This window comes from Oryza glaberrima, chromosome 1, assembly GCF_000147395.1.
Source record: "Oryza glaberrima chromosome 1, OglaRS2, whole genome shotgun sequence".
Classification (NCBI taxonomy): domain Eukaryota; kingdom Viridiplantae; phylum Streptophyta; class Magnoliopsida; order Poales; family Poaceae; genus Oryza; species Oryza glaberrima.
Window position 1 is genome coordinate 22,490,375 of NC_068326.1, and position 17,522 is coordinate 22,507,896.

The window sequence follows — 17,522 nt, forward strand, 5'->3', positions numbered from 1 at the left end:
TATGTTGGTCTACATCATTACTACATATGCCTTCTCTATATGTATAGGATAAACCCCCATTGGTCATTCTCTAATTATGCATACACTTGCATCTCTTGTATATTTATTTGTATGCATATATTTAGGGGGAGCAAATCCTATACATTTATTGTGCATGTTCTAGATCCATGTTGTTCACCTATTATTTATATTGGATCTTTGCACTTGAGCTTGCATACGAGTATATGACACTTGTGATGTTAATGAATACTCAACAAACATATCCATATCTTTCATATGCAACCGGTTGGTCATCAAGTGAAGGATGACAACCGATTTGTTGAGACTAATGTTCTCCTTTGAGGTGTGAAAAGGAATAGGTCCCACTACGATGAGGCTAATGAATGACACCATGGGTTAGTGGTCACCAAGCCAAGGACATCGTCATGTTGGCAAGAATGAAGTCAAGCTTGCGATGAGAATAAAGTCTTGACAAAGGATGGACAAGACCTCGGCAAAAACATGGTTCAACCGGATGGTCACAAGTGTTGATCTCGGCTCAAGCTTGACCCCAAGATGGATGGCGCAAGGCAAAGGTATAATGTAGCTAAGAATGTTTTCTTAGTCTTTTCCCGGTCTTGGTGTTTGGTGTAGACTGGATTTGCTAGATAGGGGCCGTACTATCAAGAGGGGTCTATGAAGCGAGCTTGTGGATGATCTTGTGCCATATTAGTTCATATGCATGTAGGTGCATTTTGTGGGCTTGTCTAACCAAGTGTGATGAGTTTTCTCAAGTCCTAAACCAAGAGAGAAGTGGGCATGTCCAATAGGAGTGAGTGACATCTTGTGGGTATGTCCGGTGGATATCCTTTGGAGTGTGAGCCCTTTATCCTTAACTTAAGTTGTGTTTCCTGGATGGATTTTTCATGGGTTGGATGGCCCTTTGAATAATCTTTCCATAGTGTCCAAGAACGCCAAATTCCGAGACCCGAGTCAAGAGATATCGCCGTTTTACTAACGGTCGGTTGAGCTAAAAAGTGACCTGCGGTCTGACCGTAGGCCTTAGGCTGGTCTGACCGGGTCTGTTAGCCGGTCTGACCGGCGTGGTAAGGCCGGTCTGATCGGCCCCTCTGGTCTGTTGCACTGATCTGGTTTTTGGTGGCGATACAAAGCCGCCAGAGCCGCAACCGGTCAGACCGAGCCGACGGCGGTCTGACCGAGCCGTGGACGGTCTGACCGGCCACTACACTGTGATCAGACCGGCCAGGTTGAGTGGGCTCAATGATTGCCCTGTAACGGCTAGTTTTCTAGCCGTTACAAAGTGGTCCGGTCTGACCGGCCTCACAACGGCGGTCTGATCGGCAGAGCATAAAGTTGGGGATTTCGGTTCCAATGGCTAGTTTTGGTGGTTGGGGATATATATACCCACTCCCCAGCAGCAAGGGTAAGGTTTTGGCACTCCATTGCATTATCTTGAACCCTTGCAAGAGCTCTCACACCCTTGTGCACTTAGTTTATCTAGTGAGGTGTTAGAGAGTGAGTTAAGCCAATCCAAGTGCATTGCTTCATTGTTTTAGCTAGTGTGGCACTTAATCATCCTCAGCAAGCATCCTAGACTTGTTACTCTTGGAGGTTGCCGCCTCCTAGACGGCTTGTGTAGGTGTTGCCCGGTGACCTCTCCGAGGAGATTGTGGTGGAAGCCCGGCGTCGTTTGTGAGTGGTTTGGAGTTCCACCACCTTCGGAGTGAAGGAAGAACTACCCCGAGTGATCGAGGCTTGGGTAGTCCTCTCCGTGGGCCGGCTCCCGCCTTGCCCACCCCTTGACGAAGGGGGCATGCGGTGGCTTCGTGGTTGAGCGGTGGAGTTGGGCTCGCCTCAACGGGGATTAGGAAACCGGCGAGTTTCCGAACCTCGGTGAAAAATTCCTTGTCTCTTGTCTCATTTATTTGTTGCATTTACATTTGTGCTATTTACATTCATAGAGACATATTTGAGCCCATATCACCTAGGTTTGCAAAACTTAACTTAGTTGCTTAGTTAACCTTGCACCTTACCTTGTCTAGCAACTTAGGTTAGTTTTGTTTAAGTGCCATTAAGTTTTAAAACCGCCTATTCACCCCCCCCCCCCTCTAGTCGGCCTCCTTGATCCTACAATAACCCTCTACTCTTACTGTTATTTCGGTTTTTGATATCTCTGTTAGTCGCAATTTTATTGCGTTCTATGTATGATGATGATGCTTATTCTATCTTAAGTATGCTCCTGTTTATGTTTGATTTTATCACTATATCACCCCACATTGTTCATGCCATGATTATTGTCTTAATATTTTGGATTAAAATATGCCGATATATGACTATATTTCCAACAATCCAAAAACCTGATAGGTCATTTTCGGTAGTTGGCTTTGCTGCTGCGCTGAAACCACATGCTTTTGATGGTTCTAATTATAAGAGGTGGAAAGCACGTGCACTACTGTGGTTGACAGCGATGCAATGTTTCTATGTTTCACGGGGCAAACGAAGTGAACCACCTCTCTCTCCTGAGGAAGAGGTTAAGTTCGAGGCTTCGGATTGCCTCTTTCGTGGAGCATTGATCAGTGTACTCACTGACAATATAGTACATGTGTATATGCACATGCCTTCAGGGAAGGACATGTGGGATGCACTTGAGGCCAAGTTCGGAGTTTCCGACACCGGCAATGAGCTGTATGTCATGGAGCAGTACTATGACTACAAGATGGTCAATGACCGTTCTGTAGTAGAACAAGCTCATGAGATTCAGATGCTGGCTAAGGAACTTGAGAACAACAACTGTGAGTTGCCGGACAAGTTTGTGGTGGGTGGCATTATTGCCAAATTGCCACCTTCTTGGTCGGACTTTGGCACTTCTCTAAAGCACAAGAGACAAGAGTTCATTGTTTCTGATCTCATTGGCTCTTTGGGTGTTGAAGAGAAGGCGAGGGCAAAGGACAACGGGGGCAAAAAGGTTGAGGGAGGTTCTAGTGCCAATATGGTACAGAAGAAGAACCCTCATGCATCCCACAACAACAAGAAAGTCAAGCCTGATGTCAAAGCCAAGGCTACAGCCAATTTTAAGAAGAAAGGTAAGGAAAAGGAAAATGGAGACTGTTTTGTGTGTGGCAAGTCTGGGCATTGGGCCAAGGACTGTCCTAAGCGCAAAGACAGGAAGTCTGCCAACACGGTCATTAGCGAGGGCAGAGGAACATCGGGGTACGGTAAATTATTACCTACAGTTCTCTCTGTTTTTCATTCACCTGATTGGTGGGTTGATACTGGTGCTAATATTCATGTATGTGCTGATATTTCCCTGTTTTCTTCTTATCAGGTCGGGAGAGGTTCCTCCTTGTTGATGGGAAACGAGTCACTTGCGGCTGTTCATGGTGTTGGTACGGTCGATCTGAAGTTTACTTCGGGAAAGACCATGCAGCTGAAGAACGTGCAACATGTCTCTTCAATAAAGAAGAATCTAGTTAGCGGCTCTTTACTGTGTAGAGAAGGTTTTAGACTTGTGTCTGAATCCAATAAATGTGTCGTATCTAAATATGGAACTTTTATTGGAAAAAGGTTATGACAGCGGAGGCTTGTTCCGCTTTTCTTTGGATGACATGTGTAATAATAATAATGTTGTGAACCATATTAGCGAGAATGATGAGTCCAATGTGTGGCATTCGCAACTCTGTCATGTGAATTTCGGTTGTATGACGTGCTTGGCTAACATGAGTTTAATTCCAAAATTCACTTTGGTCAAAGGTTCCAAGTGCCATACTTGTGTTCAATCGAAACAACCTCGCAAGCCTCACAAGGCATCTGAGGCGAGGGATTTGGCACCTCTACAACTTGTTCATTCCGATTTGTGAGAAATGAACGGCGTATTTACTAAAGGGGGCAAGAAATATTCATGATACTGATAGATGATTGCACTAGATTTTGCTATGTGTATCTATTGAAAACAAAGGATGAAGCATTGCATTACTTTAAGACCTATAAAGCTGAGGTAGAACACCAACTTGAAAGGAAAATCAAACGGTTGAGGTCTGATAGAGGTGGGGAGTATTTTTCCAATGAGTTTACATCCTTTTGCGAAGAGTTTGGAATTATTCATGAGAGGACGCCTCCCTATTCACCCCAATCAAATGGGGTAGCCAAAAAAAGAACCGTACTCTAACTGAGATGGTGAATGCCATGTTAGACACTGCAGGACTTTCCAAGGAATGGTGAGGTGAGGCAGTTTTGACTGCGTGTCATGTCCTGAACAAAATTCCAATGAAGCATAAGGAAGTAACACTATTCAAGGAATGGGAAAGGAAGAAATTAAATCTCTCATACCTATGAACATGGGGCTGTTTGGCCAAGGTAAATGTACCTATAGCCAAAAAGCGTAAACTTGGACCGAATACTGTTGATTGTGTGTTCCTTGGTTATGCTATTCACAGCGTAGGTTATAGATTCTTAATAGTAAACTCTGGAGTACTCGACATGCGTGTTGGTACAATTATTGAGTCTAGAGATGCTACATTCTTTGAGAATGAATTTCCCATGAAAAATACACCTAGCACTTCTAGTCAAGAAACTGTCATACCCCATAAGCACTTTGCACTGATAGAACACAATGATCAAACGCCTGAGGGAAATCCTGAGGAGGATAACATTGTAGATACTCATAAGAGTAAGAAACTAAGGGTTGCAAAATCCTTTGTAGATGACTACATTGTATACCTCGTGGATAACACTCCAAGAACCATAGAAGAGGCATATTCATCTCCTGACACTGACTACTGGAAGGAAGTAGTACGCAGTGAGATGGACTCGATTATGTCTAATGGTACTTGGGAAGTCGTTGAGCATCCATATGGGTGCAAGCCTATAGAATGCAAATAGGTTTTCAAGAAAAAGTTTAGGCCTGATGGTACAATTGAAAAGTACAAGGCAAGGCTTATGGCCAAGGGTTATACCCAAAAAGAAGGCGAGGATTTTTTCGACACCTACTCACCAGTTGCCCGTTTGACCACGATTCGAGTACTACTTGCTCTGGCAGCCTCTCATGGTCTTCTCGTCCATCAGATGGATGTTAAGACAGCTTTCCTAAACGGAGAGCTAGAGGAGGAGATCTATATGGATCAACCAGACGGGTATGTACTAGAAGGTCAGGAGGGAATTGTGTGTAAACTGTTGAAATCCTTGTATGGCCTTAAGCAAGCACCTAAGCAATGGCATGAGAAGTTTGACACCACACTTACATCTGCTGGCTTTGTTGTGAACGAAGCTGACAAATGTGTGTACTATCGCTATGGTGGGGGAGAAGGAGTGATCTTGTGCTTATATGTCGATGACATATTGATCTTTGGGACCAGCCTCAATGTGATTGAGGAGGTCAAGGACTTTTTGTCCAAGAGTTTTGAAATAAAGGATTTGGGAGAGGCTGATGTTATTCTTAACATTAAGCTACTGAGAAGAGATGAGGGTGGGATTACACTTGTGCAATCCCACTATGTGGACAAGGTTTTGAGTCGCTTTGGATATAGTGATTGCAAGCCAGCTCCTACTCCTTATGATCCCAGCGTGCTATGAAGGAAAAACCGAAGAATAGCAAGGGATCAATTGAGTACTCCCAAATCATTGGTTCATTGATGTACTTGGCTAGTGCAACGAGGCCTGACATCTCATTTGTTGTAAGCAAGCTGAGCCGGTTTGTCTCAAATCCGGGAGATGATCATTGGCAGGCTCTGGAAAGAGTAATGCGCTATCTAAAGGGCACTATGAGCTATGGAATTCACTATACCGGGTACCCAAAAGTACTGGAAGGGTATAATGACTCAAACTGGATATCTGATGCTGATGAGATAAAAGCCATAAGTGGATATATGTTCACACTTGGAGGTGGCGCTGGTTCCTGGAAGTCTTGCAAGCAGACCATCTTAACGAGGTCAACAATGGAAGTAGAACTTACAGCACTAGATATTACAACAGTTGAGGCCGAGTGGCTTCGTGAACTCCTGATGGATTTGCCGGTGGTTGAAAAACCAGTGCCAGCTATCCTAATGAACTGTGATAATCAAACAGTGATTATTAAAGTGAACAGTTCAAAGGACAACATGAAGTCATCTAGGCATATCAAGAGAAGACTGAAATCTGTCAGAAAGCAGAAAAACTCCGGAGTGATAGCATTGGACTATGTCCAAACGGCTAAAAATCTGGCAGATCAGTTTACCAAGGGGCTACCACGTAATGTGATAGACAGTGCATCGAGGGAAATGGGCTTGATACCGATCTAAGGTTGCATAATAGTGGAAACCTGTCCATTGTGATCGGAGATCCCGTGAATTTGGATGGCGAAACAAACTATTGTGTGGCTGAGAGAAGAGACCCTTGAAAAGGGCTCATTTTCATGATGTACTTCTCTTCTACTCTGCATGGTAGGATGGCTTATGCCTTAATGTGATCCGAGTGGCTTTTCCAAGCAGAGATGTTGACCTGCAGAACATCTCAAAAGGAACACAACTATATGAGTTCAGAACACAACTATATGAGTTCGGCTGCTAGTCACAGTCTATGAGATTTAGATGATCTCTAGATACTCATGAAAGGGCCTAGAATTTGACTTATATGCTCCAAACAGAGGGGATGCAAATGGCAGCCCAGTACCAGTCAAGGGTTTGAGTGAAACCTGATCACACAAGACTAACAATTCAAGGCATAGTCCATTGTTCAGTGGTGGTCTGATGTAGCTCATTTCCTAGGTGGAAGTTCAACTTAACAGTCTCCACCAAAAGACTGATATATCAAACAGACACAACTTTGAGAACATTTCTTATGAGTCATGAAATTTGGTGGGGATTGTTAGAATAAATGGGCTAAGCCCGATTTTTCTATTAAATCTCAAAGGCCCATAATAAATGTTAAGGATAATAATACCACCCTGGGAATTAAACGAGGAGTATCTCAACTTAAATAGGGAGTTATTGGAGACTCCCTATTGACCGGTTGAGGTGGGGATCGGAAAGCCACATGCGCGCGCGCGCCGAGCCGAGCCGGACGGGTGGGGACGTGGGCGAGGCGAGGTGTGGCGTGCAACGGATCAGAATTCAACCCCGAGATTGCCTCCGTAACGTGCAGGCGATTCAATACCCATTGATCGCGTCATCGTTACTGCGGCAACGGGCGGATCTCTCTCCTGTGCTATAAGGAAAGAGACAACCCGATCAGATCATCTTGGTTACTTTCTAAACTCTGGTGTTCTTCCTCCTCAGGAAAGAGGCAACCCGATCAGATCCTCTCGGTTACTTTCGAAACTCTGGTGTTCTTCCTCCTCCACGCGCCGCCGCTGCCTGTGCTGCTACTGTTCTGCTTCCCCGGTTCTGATCGCTTGCGTGCACGAGAGATCGGAACGAGCAGGGCCTCCGAAACCACACATTCGCCTGAGATCTGCACCGGGTAGGCGGGTGATCAGGTTTTTGGGGAGTGCTTCCGCACAACTGCTCCTCGTCTTCGACTGTACGTCTGCATCACCCATGTATGCCGCTGCCGCACCTGGAGATGGCGCGCCGGGAGCCGGATCTAGCGCTGCGAACGACAACACCAACAGAGGCAGTTCTGCCTCACAATCAAGCGGAGGGACATTCACAGGATATAACCCTCTACTCTTACTGTTATTTCGGTTTTTGATATACTTGTTAGTCGCAATTTTATTGCGTTCTATGTATGATGATAATGCTTATTCTATCTTAAGCATGCTCCTGTTTATGTTTGATTTTATCAGTAGATCACCCCATATTATTCATGTCATGATTATTATCTTAATATTTTAGATTAAAATATGCTGATATATGACTATATTTCCAACAGTTGGTAGTCACCTTTCTGTACAAGGTGTACTGAATCCACTGGCTGGTGTTCGCGCACCTACAACCTCGGCAACAAGGGCGCATTCAACTCTGACTCCATGGGGAATAGCCTAATAGGGAATATCCTGCCAAGACAGTCAGGAGTTCGATTGTCCTTGAGGGTTAATATTTGCTTGCAGAGTTGCAGTTGATTTGTGTTTAGAAGGGAAGACAACCTCTTATGGTTGCGTATCATGTGGAATGATCTGCTCAATGTGGTGGTTTACTTGGGGGCAAATGTGGCCCGTGTTGCTCGTTGCCTCGCTGCATGAAGCCACACGACGGCGCTGCTCACGGGATCTCGCGGCCATGGCGTCGCGAAAACTGCCGCCGCGCGCCGCGCCGCGCCGCGAATCCATCGCTTGATCGAGGGGATCGATATGAATACGGGATCAGATTTTTCTAAGGACAAAATTGCCCCTTTCTAACAGGGATTACTCTGTTAATATCACTTTTAATCCCACCATCGATGTGCTTTAATTTCTGTGTCAGTTTTTATTTGAGGAGCATAGAATCACTTCCCATCATAATTGCATCCTACGTAAGGCCGCCTTTGATTCAAAGGAAATTCATAAGAATTTTAGAGGATTTTATTCCTATAGAAATTTTTCCTACAAAGCCCTTTAAATTAAAGGAATGAACCTATGGAATCCTATAAAATTCCTATGGAATGGCTCTTCCTATACTAGTTTTGGAGGAATTTTAACAAGAGGTAGAACCTCATGAAAAAAATCGTTTGAGTCTTTATCTCTCCTTAAATTCCTGTGTTTTTCCTGTAGTCCAATCAAACGGTCATTCCTACGTTATTCCTGTGTTTTGCAATCCTCTGTTTTACACTTACATTAATGTCTGAATCTTATCTTATGTTTTTCCTATTCCTCCATTTTTTCATTCATGTGATTCAAAGGGGCCCTAAGATACGAGGACAGTTGTACTGTTGCAGCATCCATTAGATAGAAACCCAAAAAAAAAAGGAAAAAAACAGTTAGATCATCCTTAATAAGTATTTTTTTAGGAACAAAACCAACCACGTCCATGAAATAATTGATTAGAAAGAGACCTTTTGCAGAATTCTGAAACAGGAGCATCACCAAACTGTCCTGTTTGCACAGTGCGATCACCAATCGTGCAAGTATCTCATTCCCTCAAAAGAAAGGACAGACATTGGTTTACTAGGAACGGGCGATTCTAATAAATGAGAACATATATATCATATACACACAAATTTTCCGTTCACACCCCGTATACACAAATCAGTAAATGTCACATAAAATTATACTCCCTCCGTTTCAAAATGTTTGACACCGTTGACTTTTTAGTACGTGCTTGACCATTCGTCTTATTCAAAAAATTTAAGTAATTATTTATTCTTTTTATATCATTTGATTCATTGTTAAATATATTTTCATGTACACATTTAGTTTTACATATTTCACAAAAAAATTGAATATGATGAACGGTCAAACATGTGCTAAAAAGTCAACGGTGTCAAATATTTTGAAACAGAGGGAGGAGAAAAAATGAACACATACTTTCAATAGTTATACACTATCTATGACATCTTATGTTCAAATTCATTATAATTTAGTCGTAACAAAAAAGACAAAATTCTAACATATTTTTACTCTTCATTTTTTTGTTGCAACTAAAATATAATGAATTTGAATATAAGACTTTGTAGATATGTCTAATACTATTAAGATTACATGTCAGATTTTTTTTTTAGAATTTTTCGTGATATTTGATAGTTGGTGTGCATGAGAAGTTTACGTATATGGGATATGTTCCTTAATAAATAGTGTATCTTTCTTAGGGTAGAAATCTGGGCTCTATATCCACATATGAGTGTGTAAACATGAGTACATAAACTTCAAACTTTATAACTTAGGAGCACAGGAAAACAAAAAAAGGTAGAGGACTACCTAAGAAAAAACTAGAAGACTAAACTTATAATCTTAGTGCTGTGGGGAGTGGAGGGGCGGTGGTTGGAGGATGGCGTGCTTGGGCGCCCCCTGCCGATGGTGGGCTTATTCGGCCAGCGTGGCGGTTGATGAAAGTCCTCGTAGGGTTCTTGATCTACTACTTCCGCTACATGTCCACCCGAGAGAGGCTCTTCTACCTACGCGCTACCAAGGGGGAGCTCCTAACCGCCGTCCACCTCATCGAGGCTGATCGCTGCACGCGTGAGTTCGATGCTGGCTAGGGTACCACCCGAACCGCACTCCCCTGTGCCGCGGGGGGCCGTGGACCATGCCGACATGGATGGCCTCGCCACGGCCATGCTCCCGCTCTCATTGCGGTCACGGGAGATCGCTAGCCTTCTTTTCATGATGGACTGTCTCACCAAGGACCAAAATTCTCCTACGCAACTCATGGCGCTCGCTGCCTCATGCTGCTACCCACGCTGACTGCCTCGGCGTCCTTCCCTCTCGGCATCGCCATCAATGGCGAGATGGCAAATCGAATGATGCACCAAGTCCCTAAAAAGCGTGCTCCTCAAACGCATAATGCCTTCTACCTAGATGCGCTCATGCTCCTCCCACATGCTGCGCTCTATCACCGCAACCACCGCAGCATGGTGATGTTCAGCTACTACTATAGCCCACCTCAACCCCGTCTCCAACATCATCCTCGAGCTGGACATGATCGGCACGATGACGCTAATCCACGCTGAGCGCTGCTCCTTCACCGGCCTTTTCACTAGGCTTCCCACTTTCGCTGGAGGGGATTTTGAAGAGGCGAGAAGAGAGCGGAGAAAGGGAGAGAGGAGGAAGAAAGTGCTAGCCACTAACATGTGGGGCTGTATGGGTCTCACGCTGACTTAGCTTGTCACATCAGCTAGAACCCGGATATAATACTGCCTAGGATCTCAAATGATCCGGTTTTGTAAATTGAGAGACATGTTAGATCTGGTATTTTGGTTTAGGGATTAATTTCAGATTCGGTGACAAAATTGAGGGACCTAAAGTGAACTTAGATTATGCTGTGGGATCGTTTGTCTTGGGCCGGACCGCTTCGGGAGAGAAACCCAGGTGGGCCCCGCCTTAAACCACACGCACTCTCTCTCGAACCTCCGACCGGCTCCACCGGACCAGAGAGATTCGCCACCCGCCGGAGAAATGCCGCCACGGAGGCGAGATCGCCGGAGGCCCCGCGACCCCTCACCGGAGACCTCCCGTGCGAGCACTTCAGCCGCCTCCTCCTCGTCGGGGTCCCGCTTCCGTCCCGCCCTCCTCGCGCCTCTCCTCCTGCTGCTTCTGCTCCTCATCCTCGCCGCGCTTCACTTCTCCGGCCGTCTCTCCCTTCCCCGGCCTCAGGCGCCGCCGCAGAGGACACGCCTCTCCGTCCACGAGCGCGGGCTCGTCAGGCGCGACGTCTCCGCCAGCGAGATCCTCGCCGTAAGGGCCTAATCCGGTAACCCCCCTCTCGAGCCGATTCGTTCCAGCTGCATCACTGACGAGCTGCGTTTATCTGGACCGCCTGGTGCTGTCGCCCCTCGCTGCTGCAGGAGCACGCTACGGTCTCGGAGAACCGGTCGCGCCGCCACTTCCGCAACCCTGTCCTCGCCTATGTGACCCCCTGGTGCGTCATTTGTACATTTAGTTTAGGTGTACTCATTTTTAAATTTGCTTTCCACGATATAGGTTTTAACAGTAGTGCTTTCGAACTTGAATCATGAATGAACGAGTGAATGGTGCTCAAATGCTTATTTAGCCCGTGTTAATAGTGATTTCTCTCAGGCTATATATATACACCTAAAAGAAAAATCGACCATCAGGTTAAGATGGTGGCTCGCAGCATTCAACTAAGTAGAGAAAAATCCCCCCGAACGCGGCGCGTGACCAGGAACACTCAATCTCATCGGATAGAAGAGTTGAACGTGACATCTTGAAACCTCTATTTACTATTGAGAGCTCGAAATAGTTTGTGCAGATAATAGGAAATTAGACCTGATAAGGCATTATCTTATGAGGATATGTACGCTGTAAGCTGTTATAGAGTAAGTAGTGGAGAACGATGCTGTAGCCCAGTGGTAGGGAGCTACTAGGTGCTCTCTTTTGCTTGCGTTCGAGTCCCCTCAATGCCGGTTTTCTCACCATTTCTTCTCTCTTAATAATTGATGCTAAGTTCCTTATTAATATCACATCCTTCAGCCTTGTTTCTCCACCTCTTTGTCTTGTCTCTGCGCTTGTCTGTTCTTTCGAAACTTTTACTCTTATACAAAGGTGTGCAATCCTTTTGCATATTCCCTAAAAAATGTAAGTGGTGACTAGGTCTGCAACATGTTTGCATGTTACTTTTTGATATTCATACCGTTTTAACCAAAAAATAGAGAGTTGCTATGGATACTTTGAAGAAGTAAAATAGTTGATTGCATCAACATAATTAATATCACATAATTCCTACTGAGGAAAGGGTGAGTGTTGGTAGCTGTGGCAAGATGTATTATCTAAATATATAAAATGTGAATGTTATGATTTTGAAAATTATACTCTTGTAATGATAACAGATCTAATTCTAGCTATAGATGAAATGGCTAGGACGGATAGTTGGCTTCAAATCATGAGTCTTTTGGATTCGTTGTTGCCATAAAGCTCAATTTCCTAATATTTTTCTACTTCACCTTTTTTTTCCCATCTATATGCATATTGTACAATCAAATGCTCTGTGATGCAGGAACTCTAAAGGTTATGACATGGCAAAGTTGTACAGCACAAAGTTTACTCACATATCACCTGTGTGGTATGACTTGAAGAGGTTTGTGGCTAACTTTTCATGGTACAATTTCCAATTATCATGTTTCCTCAAGCTTTTTGTCTAATGTGCAGTGATGGGAACAAGCTAGTTTTGGAAGGACAACATAATTTTGATGCCAAATGGGTCTCCGAACTTCAAAGTAATGGATCTTTGGTAAGCCATTTATTTTTCTTCCTTCCTCTTCCTTTATGTGGAGTTCGCTATTATTATGTTGGTGTAGGACATATTACACTACTACAGTTATAGTTACGAAGTATGATATTGGAAAATTTTTATCACCTCAAGATTATGCGTAGATGTGTATAGTATAACCAAATAGTATAAATAACAATTTTCTATTGTGTACTTGGTTTATGAGTGAAAAATACATTAAAATATATTCTTTTAAAAAAATTATATGCCTGTTCTTTAGGTATTGCCAAGAGTTGTCTTAGAAGCATTCCCTGGGGTTGTACTAATGAAAAAGAAGCTAAGGGACAAAGCTATTGATCTAATTGTCAATGAATGCAGGTAAGTACCTATATTGTTGTATGTCCAGATATTGTTATAGTTATAATTGCCAGTTTGTCATCTGGCTGTCAGTGAATAGGGATAAGGGGTATGATGGTGTTGTGCTGGAATCCTGGTCAAGATGGGCTGTTTATGGAGCGTTAGATGATTCAGAGTTACGCAACAGGGTAAGTCATTTGCCATTATCAATCATCAATTTCCTTATTATTCTAATAAAGAGTTTTCCACGATCATGCTTGGCAATAGATGTTAGCATGTGCACTTGCAAAGTTTTGTTATTTACTACCTCCGTCCCAAAATGTTGCTACCTAGTACTACGAATCTGGACATGCCCCTGTCCAGATTCACAGTACCGGGTAATGTCACATCCACTCCTAGGCAGCAACATTTTGGGACAGAGTTAGTATGTGGTTTGAATTCTTTATCATGGCATGGAGTGACATGCCAAACCCAACAGGCAACATCAGCTTCTGCAGCAAACCCTAACCACTTGAAAATTGATGACAGAACCAACTCAGGGAAGATGATTTTTGTAACAAATATCTCATCGACAGTTAAAAGTCAATAATACCGAATAATAAAGAACGGACATAATACATCATAAAAGTAGCATGTGACAGGTGATTTTGGTGGACAAAATATATTGGTTTAGTGATTAAGTGTAGAGTATAATAACTGTAACATTCTTACTTCCTTATACCCCCCCCCCCCCCAACCCACACACACACACCCCTCTTTTTTGAAAAATAGCATTATTGACTTGAACGGTTTTCATAATTGGCATATGACAACTAAATATGTTAGAAACTTTGATGGTACTATGTACTATGAAACTAAATATGCTTTTAGAATGCATTTTCGAAACAACAATTGGAGTACTATGTACATCTGTACAAAGTCACTGTACCATTTCAAGTTGCACTCGTACCCCATTTTCCCTACATACCCATCCAAAGTAACTGAAATTTGCATTTGCAAGATAAAACTAGCGGCTGTGCATGGGTTTTGTAGTTTTTTTAAAAAATAATTTCATCATGTACACCTCTGTGTGTGTGAAACCTATTCAGCCTGTACGCTCAGTCCATGGCAACAAGGGCAGAACAACATGGGCAAAGGCCCAATTTCCTAACATTCTGGGTTTGATTGGTTTGCTATGTGGGAAAGGCCTGATACACTAAATCCGTTAGATAGTTACATTATTAATCAGCCGATCTTCGAGTGAAAATAAAATCTTTTTTTTTGTGTGTGTGTGTGTGTTGGGGGGGGGGGGGGGGGCAAGCTTCTGCTCATTTCCCACTCTCTCTGCCACTGCCTGAGTTTAAGAATAAACCCTTCTTAAATATGGTATCAAGGGAGCACTGCACTTATTTCTTGATTACTTTATGACAAAAAATCTTAGCAGAAGAAAGAAAAGGGCCAAAAGGGGTGTGCTGTGGTGGGGCCGTGGGGGTGACTAGTAACTGCATTCTTTTTTTGCAGCATCTCTACAATGGTTGTTTAGTTGCACCTCATATTATCCTTTTTTTTTGTGGTAACACCTTATAATGTTTTTGTTGTATGCTGCAGGCACTTCAATTTGTAAAGCATCTGGGGAAAACTTTGCATTTGACCAGTTCAAATTTAAGTACGCATCACCATTTGAAGTTAATTTATGTTGTCCCTGCTCCACGAATGAAAGAGCTCAACAATCAAGAGTTCAGACCAGAAGATCTTCTGCAGTTGGCTGACTCAGTAGATGGTTTTTCTCTTATGACATATGACTTCTCAGGGCCACAAAACCCTGGCCCCAGTGCACCTTTGAGTTGGATACAGTATTCTTTAAAAACACTTCTCGCAGCGAAGGGGTCTGCTTCTCATGGGCATTCTCACATGATATTCCTTGGCATCAATTTTTATGGGAATGACTTTCTCCTTTCTAAAGGTATATGCGTATTCCTCATCTTTCACATCCTCGGTGCTGAAATGTAGAATAACCTTTTTGTGTAGCTGTGTGAATCAGAAAATTCACCCATGTTTCGTTTACACCGTGTTGCTTGAATTTCACTTGACTACTGACACATATCATGACATCATACTGGGTAAAGTCCAATCAGGTCATGATTTACTACACCATTGGTAGCATGTGGTATATTGTTTAATTACTCGATTTATCATGTGATTGATGCACACTTGGAATTTATCTCGAACCTGCATTTCAGACTATATATTTCTCAGGAATGTTTGTTTACAGGTGATGGTGGTAATGCTATCGCTGGAAGGGATTTCATTTATTTACTTGATAAGTACAAGCCATCTTTGCAGTGGGATGAGAAAAGTTCAGAGCATTTTTTCGTCTATTCAGATAAAGGTTTGAGACATGCTGTATTCTACCCAACGCTGATGTCCCTTTCTTTACGTTTGGATGAAGCTCAAGATTGGGGAACAGGGCTTTCAATTTGGGAAATTGGGCAAGGTTTGGACTATTTTTTCGATGTTCTTTAGGAATATCTCACGTGTGTTCTTTTTATTTTGGGAGCAATGTCAGTTAGACCACAACTATTGCAAAGTATTACATGGTCACCCGTGGACATTATTTGTTTAGCATCAAAACTGTCACTTCATAACTGATTACATCCTTCTGGGAAATGTTTCCAAACACCAAATTTCCCCTTCAGTGTACTGCTGCAAAATTTAGATTAAGTGATATGAGATTTTTCATCTTCTTTACAGAATAAACATGGTTGCTTGTTTACTTTAGTTACTTCACTTGGTAGTACTATACTGCCTCGTTCCTTAAGCAAGTATGATGATGTTGGTCTGGTTTTGTTATTAGCACATCATGCTATGTGTATATTAATGTAATACACTTTACATTTGGTACAGCAATCTTATAGTTATGCAACTGTTCAATTCCCATTATTGTGAGCCAGCTTGTGATGCAATTCTAATAGATCAAAGAACAATAAATAGTCATGGAATAAACACATTAATTTTGCATTCAGTTTTTCCTCCCCTTTTGCATCAGGCATAAGACTGAGGCAACACAATTTATCTAAATTATAGCCTACTTTTAGGGCCTAAATCCTTTTCTAAAAAAGTTTGCTTCTAAATTGTACGCTACTTTTAGGGCATACACCCTTTTTCCCCCCTTATGTATTCTGGTGCTTTACTGCCCAGAACATTTCTACTTCTTTTGCTGTTCTTCCAGGGATTCTTCCAGCTATAAGTTCCCACCTGCATAACTCCATACAAGGAGCAAAGTTAGGGAACTGCAAATAATGTATTTTTTTGAAACAGACATATGGGTTTCATGAATTAGCCAAACTTCTGAAACAATCATAGTACAAGCTAATAATGTAAAAATACAATTTGTCTTCATTTTCACTTGATGCACATTACAGATATGTAATATGTGTATTAGGATACCTGTTCCCAACAAGCCTGTGCATTCTGAAAACGAGATCTTCCTCTTCTTCCGTGAAATGAACAAAATTCTGTGCAGTGTTATTAACTTCTGCAAAATTTATTAAAAAAACTGGTCACCAAAATAAGCAAAATAACTCAGTAGCCAACCATCTCGAATATTTTGCAAACTACTAGCCTCCATTAGAATTTGCAATCTGCCCTGGTGGGGATTTATTCTTATGCTGGAAGCCTGGAAGTAAACAAAGCTGGAATATGCCTTATTCATTATGTTAATCTGTTCCTATTAGCTATCAGGACTGATGATAGGCAACTGATTATCAAGTTTGCATGTATACTTTCTTGCAGTTTATGTAGTTACAAAGTTCCTTGCTACTTTGTGAGTATGCTCTGACTATTACTTCCTGACTTCTCGTTTCTCTTTGTTTTCTCCATTGACATAATCAAGTAAAGCATCAAGATGCAGAATATGACAATATACAGGTTAAATGTCGCTAGGTATTAACTAAATGACACTTCTTCATTTGTTTCCTTATTGAACATGATGATAGGAATTAGGAAATGAAAAAGCTATATACCTATTGTTAAGAGAAGCAAAGGTGAAAAGGCTAACAGGAAACAAACAGAAAATCAAGATATGCAAACCTTTTGTTTCACAACCATCACTGGTTTTGGAATTCTTTCCCTGGCTACCACTGCTGCTATCCATTAGGCATGAAAAACTCCAATGAAATGCCGAGTTGAGATCTTGTGCTAGCTAAGATCCTCAGACCCTTGTTATGACCTTATGTTTTCTAGGGCCCTTCTCTGGGTAAAGATGAGCAAAACTCTGGTTTTTAAAGAGATGGGAGTTGGTAGTCACCTTCTGATCTAGCTGTCCTGAGTACTGACTAATGCTGCTGGCTGTTGGATTTCCCCTAGTCTTCCATTGGCTCCCTTATCTGTGTGGATTGGCTTTCTTGCTCGTTCGCT

General features: G+C 42.6%; 2 protein-coding genes across 2 annotated transcripts; one reads left to right on the top strand and one right to left on the bottom strand.

The window, feature by feature from the left end:
* The first annotated feature begins 10,972 nt into the window (after positions 1-10,972).
* Positions 10,973-15,629, top strand: LOC127774016 (uncharacterized). Its single transcript, XM_052300288.1, has 8 exons — positions 10,973-11,278; positions 11,389-11,462; positions 12,558-12,638; positions 12,710-12,791; positions 13,051-13,148; positions 13,228-13,315; positions 14,715-15,069; positions 15,379-15,629. Exons 1-8 carry the CDS (start codon positions 11,000-11,002, stop codon positions 15,627-15,629), a joined length of 1,308 nt encoding a protein of 435 aa, XP_052156248.1. The 5' UTR covers positions 10,973-10,999.
* A 126-nt stretch (positions 15,630-15,755) lies between these two features.
* LOC127774037 (MYB-like transcription factor ETC3) lies at positions 15,756-17,522 on the bottom strand. The gene is made up of 4 exons (XM_052300310.1): positions 17,196-17,522; positions 16,554-16,641; positions 16,316-16,361; positions 15,756-15,809 (listed from the first exon to the last, which is right to left on the bottom strand). Exons 1-4 carry the CDS (start codon positions 17,257-17,259, stop codon positions 15,756-15,758), a joined length of 252 nt encoding a protein of 83 aa, XP_052156270.1. The 5' UTR covers positions 17,260-17,522.

What these genes read in the sequence shown, in the direction of transcription:
- LOC127774037 (XM_052300310.1), bottom strand. Translation starts at nt 17,259, where the DNA reads ATGGATAGCAGCAGTGGTAGCCAGGGAAAGAATTCCAAAACCAGTGAT. An exon ending in CACAGGCTTGTTGGGAACAG is followed by an intron (nt 16,362 to 16,553) that starts GTATCCTAATAC and finishes GGAGTTATGCAG; the next exon opens with GTGGGAACTTATAGCTGGAA. An exon ending in CTGGAAGAACAGCAAAAGAA is followed by an intron (nt 15,810 to 16,315) that starts GTAGAAATGTTC and finishes TAAATTTTGCAG; the next exon opens with CAGTACACTGAAGGGGAAAT.
- LOC127774016 (XM_052300288.1), top strand. Translation starts at nt 11,000, where the DNA reads ATGCCGCCACGGAGGCGAGATCGCCGGAGGCCCCGCGACCCCTCACCG. An exon ending in TTCAAAGTAATGGATCTTTG is followed by an intron (nt 12,792 to 13,050) that starts GTAAGCCATTTA and finishes CCTGTTCTTTAG; the next exon opens with GTATTGCCAAGAGTTGTCTT. An exon ending in ATTCAGAGTTACGCAACAGG is followed by an intron (nt 13,316 to 14,714) that starts GTAAGTCATTTG and finishes TGTATGCTGCAG; the next exon opens with GCACTTCAATTTGTAAAGCA.